Source organism: Harpegnathos saltator, unplaced genomic scaffold (assembly GCF_003227715.2).
Source record: "Harpegnathos saltator strain DR-91 unplaced genomic scaffold, Hsal_v8.6 scaffold264, whole genome shotgun sequence".
NCBI lineage: Eukaryota > Metazoa > Arthropoda > Insecta > Hymenoptera > Formicidae > Harpegnathos > Harpegnathos saltator.
The window spans coordinates 30,298-33,760 of NW_020230055.1; the positions used below are offsets into that span (position 1 = coordinate 30,298).

The 3,463-nt window shown below is 42.9% G+C and overlaps 1 protein-coding gene across 1 annotated transcript; it reads right to left on the minus strand.

The window, feature by feature from the left end:
• Positions 1–1,421: 1,421 nt before the first annotated feature.
• Positions 1,422–2,444, minus strand: LOC112588670 (AAA ATPase forming ring-shaped complexes-like). The gene has a single exon (XM_025299331.1). The coding sequence runs from the start codon at positions 2,442–2,444 to the stop codon at positions 1,422–1,424; it is 1,023 nt and encodes a 340-aa protein (XP_025155116.1).
• Between the last annotated feature and the right edge of the window lie 1,019 nt (positions 2,445–3,463).

Sequence of the window (3,463 nt, forward strand, 5' to 3'; positions counted from 1 at the left end):
AGTGGGTATTAGAACGTAGAGATTTATGATATTGTTAACTGGAAAAATAGGATTCCTTATTACAGGGATCCTTATTATTACTGTTGTTAAATTAATGTTTCTCGGCAAGGCTGAGTTCTACCATAGGGCTCTCTACTTACGTATGTCGGTAAATTAGGTCCCTTGGGTAGGTTTCGTTATTATTGGCGTCGGTAATTAATTAACAATTGTTATAAACGGTTCCTATGTATAAATTACCGACTTTTAGACCTTATAGAAGCTCATGGTAATAGAGGATTCGATGAACAATTAATTTTTATTATTAGTGGTGAGTTCAGCTGTTGTACTGTATGAACGAGTTTAAAAGAGTGCAGTATTTAAGAGGAGCTTGAACGTGGACAGAAGACTTAGATTAAATTAAATAACGTATTTAAACGTGACCAAGGCAAAAATGGTGGATTTCCAAGCTAAATAAAGTATTTAAGCGACCCCTGAACTTAAATAAATGAGATTTATTAAATTTTAAGTAAGAATTACCAAATTTTGAGAATGTACTATCTGAAGGATTCTCTGTCTGTGGGCAAGAATTAATTGTTATCGTTTGGCATTATTTCCTTTTGTAATTAATATTCTGAGGATTTGACATTTGCTTATGTTTCACTAAGATGTTCTCTAGGTATGTAGGTGTTAAAAATATTTTAAATTGACTTTTCCTAATTTTTACGGAAGGTACGCATTACTGGCGTCCCAATAGTCCCTGCGTATGAATTTTAGAATTTTCTGAAGTCTATTGGTAAGTAACATTGTTGGTTTCTTATTAATTGTTAATGTTTTTCAAAATGTTAATATGGTCGTTGAATAGAGGTCTTTTAATGCTATTGTTAGCAATTAAGATTTTTCTTCTAGGCCTTATAGTTACTGAGGAAAACATGCCTTTTCCTGATTGGTCGAGACATTCAAATGGCCGTAACTTCTAAACTATTGATCTTACAGAAATTTTATTAGGACATAATTTGTAATACTTTGAAGGAGCCTTAAATCGCACTGCGCAATTTTCTAAAATTATTATTTTAAAAGTTATGAACTTTTATCGGTAAATTTTAATAGTAACAATTACTTTTGATGGTTGAATCTACCTATATGTCTCGCTGGCCTTTTGATGTAGAGGCGAAAAAATGATATGATGGAGAGAACGTCGCAGGACGTTACAGCTCTAATACACCGATGCGTTGCAAGTAAATTCTCATGCGCTGGGATTTTACGAATTCGCGTTTGAAGCGAGCGAAGTCGCCAGGTACCCAGTATTTGAACGTGTCCATGGCCGCGCTGCTGTGCGAAATATCATCGACGTTGCCCATCGAATCCGCCAGAAAGCGACCGGCCAAAGTGGCCAAAGACGCACGACTCGTCACATATCCGAAAAAGACGGCGGTGCATCGCCGTCAAAACGCATCGTCCAAATTGTCCAATCGATTCGTTGTAAACACGCTGAACACGCCGTAGTTATTCGTACTGTCGTTGGGCTCTAGTATCGTGAGAAACCGCGTGAGCAAGCTGTAATCGCCGCTGCTGATAGGCGATGCGCCGCTGCTACCGTTGCGATTCTTCACCAAGTCATCCACTTCGTCCATGAGCAAAACAACATTGCGGCCGGTTACGTGAACTAAAGCGCCCATACGTTCGTGCAGGATGCGCAAGTTCTTTTCCGTTTCGGATCGATATGAGGAGAGAAGATTCTCAGCGTTCACGAACGCCAAGTTGAGTCGCAATGTTTGCGCGACCGCGCGTGCAGCCGCGGTCTTGCCCGTACCCGGAGGACCGTACAAAATCACGTTGGCGCCGGCCTTCGTACGAGGTTTGCGCCCGTCCATTGAATTGTTGGTGACGCGAGCGTTGTGTTTCGCATTGCATGCGCTACTGTCAAAATCAAAGTACGCATTCACGATGAGACGATGTTGTTCCTCGTATCCCGGCAAGTCGTCGAGAGAAACTGAGAGACTTTCATACGGAATGTATTCATACAGTCCACGTGTATCCGTACGCGGATCCACGTCATCGCCGCCGCTGTCATCTACGTCGATGTTGTTGCGAGCATTTTCCAACCGGCGTCGCATGGTGGCCAAGTCGTGTTCCAGATTTCGCGCGCCGCTCATAGATATGGCGAGGTCATCAAATCCGCTCAATTGCATCGAACGCAACAAGAGCGCCTGCATAGTTCGCGCTACCGTTTCGCGCCTCAGAAACATACGGTCGCTCGCCTGCAAACGGTCCTCGTACAGATCCAAAAATCGTGCTACTTTGGCACCAAGGCGAACGTGGCCGTCCGCTGCCGCTCCGTTGTTGCTGCTGTCGAGATGCTTGATCTTTACAGCTTCGTCGTTGTACTCGCGAATGAAACGCTGCAAGTCGCGCGTGTACTCTCGATCGCGTTGCATATTCGTCGTTGACCGTATCGCCGTCGCCATTTTAGTACTTATACCGATCTTTGTTCAAATTGCGCGCGCGTGACGCTGACTCGTCTCGGTTGATTCATTTTTTTTCGTCGATCACTTCACAAGACGTAAGATGGTGGATCTTATGTTGAACCAGAGAACCGAACGCGCGACTAAGCATTCACCGGATAAGTGTCCGAATTCGGCGTCTGATTTCGGCGTTCCATGGATCCTATTTTTCGTATACGTTCACCAAGATACGTTAACGTGTACGAAAAATAAGATCCATAAAACGAATCACGATTGATTCTTATATCGAAACTGTGAACGTCCTACACATATATTACAGGACGATCATCGAACTCAGTGCTCAATGTCTGCACACCTTCGATTATGAAAAAAATAGGACGCGTATGGCGCATTAGGTCACGCGCTACTGATGTTGCTATGTGATGAACTAACGACATTCACGAACGCGATAAAGTTGTTTGCGCTGGGGATAAAAAATAAATGTTTTTTTTATATGTATATGTTTATATATATATATATATATACGTTTATTACAAATTATAACAGTCGAGACTTCCACAAGTGGCACTGTTTGGATAACATCGATAGCATCGCATACATAACATCTGAGAGCGCGACGTACCAAGTCCCGTTGTCTGCACGGCGCGGCAAATTGTATAGGTGCGAGAAAACCATGAACCATAACTGATTTCGCTAGCGCTAAACTTGACAAATTCAGTGGATTTCGCACTGCGCACGATTGCTTCCTTCGAAAGAACTTTGTACCTACAAGGGTATCGCTGTCCATGTCACTATCCGTATCGTGATTCTCGGGAGCGCGGTCGTCTTCCCAACAATTCTCAAATTCATTGTGCCTGTCTCGTTCATATATACGTTCACAATGCTCATAGAAATCGAACGCTTCCTCCCATACATCGAACCCGAAAACATTCGACATCATTATGCGTAAAGTGTTTCGCAACGCAGATCGAAATATCGTATCGTACAAACTGCACAACTGCTTGCATCGATGTATCGGAATC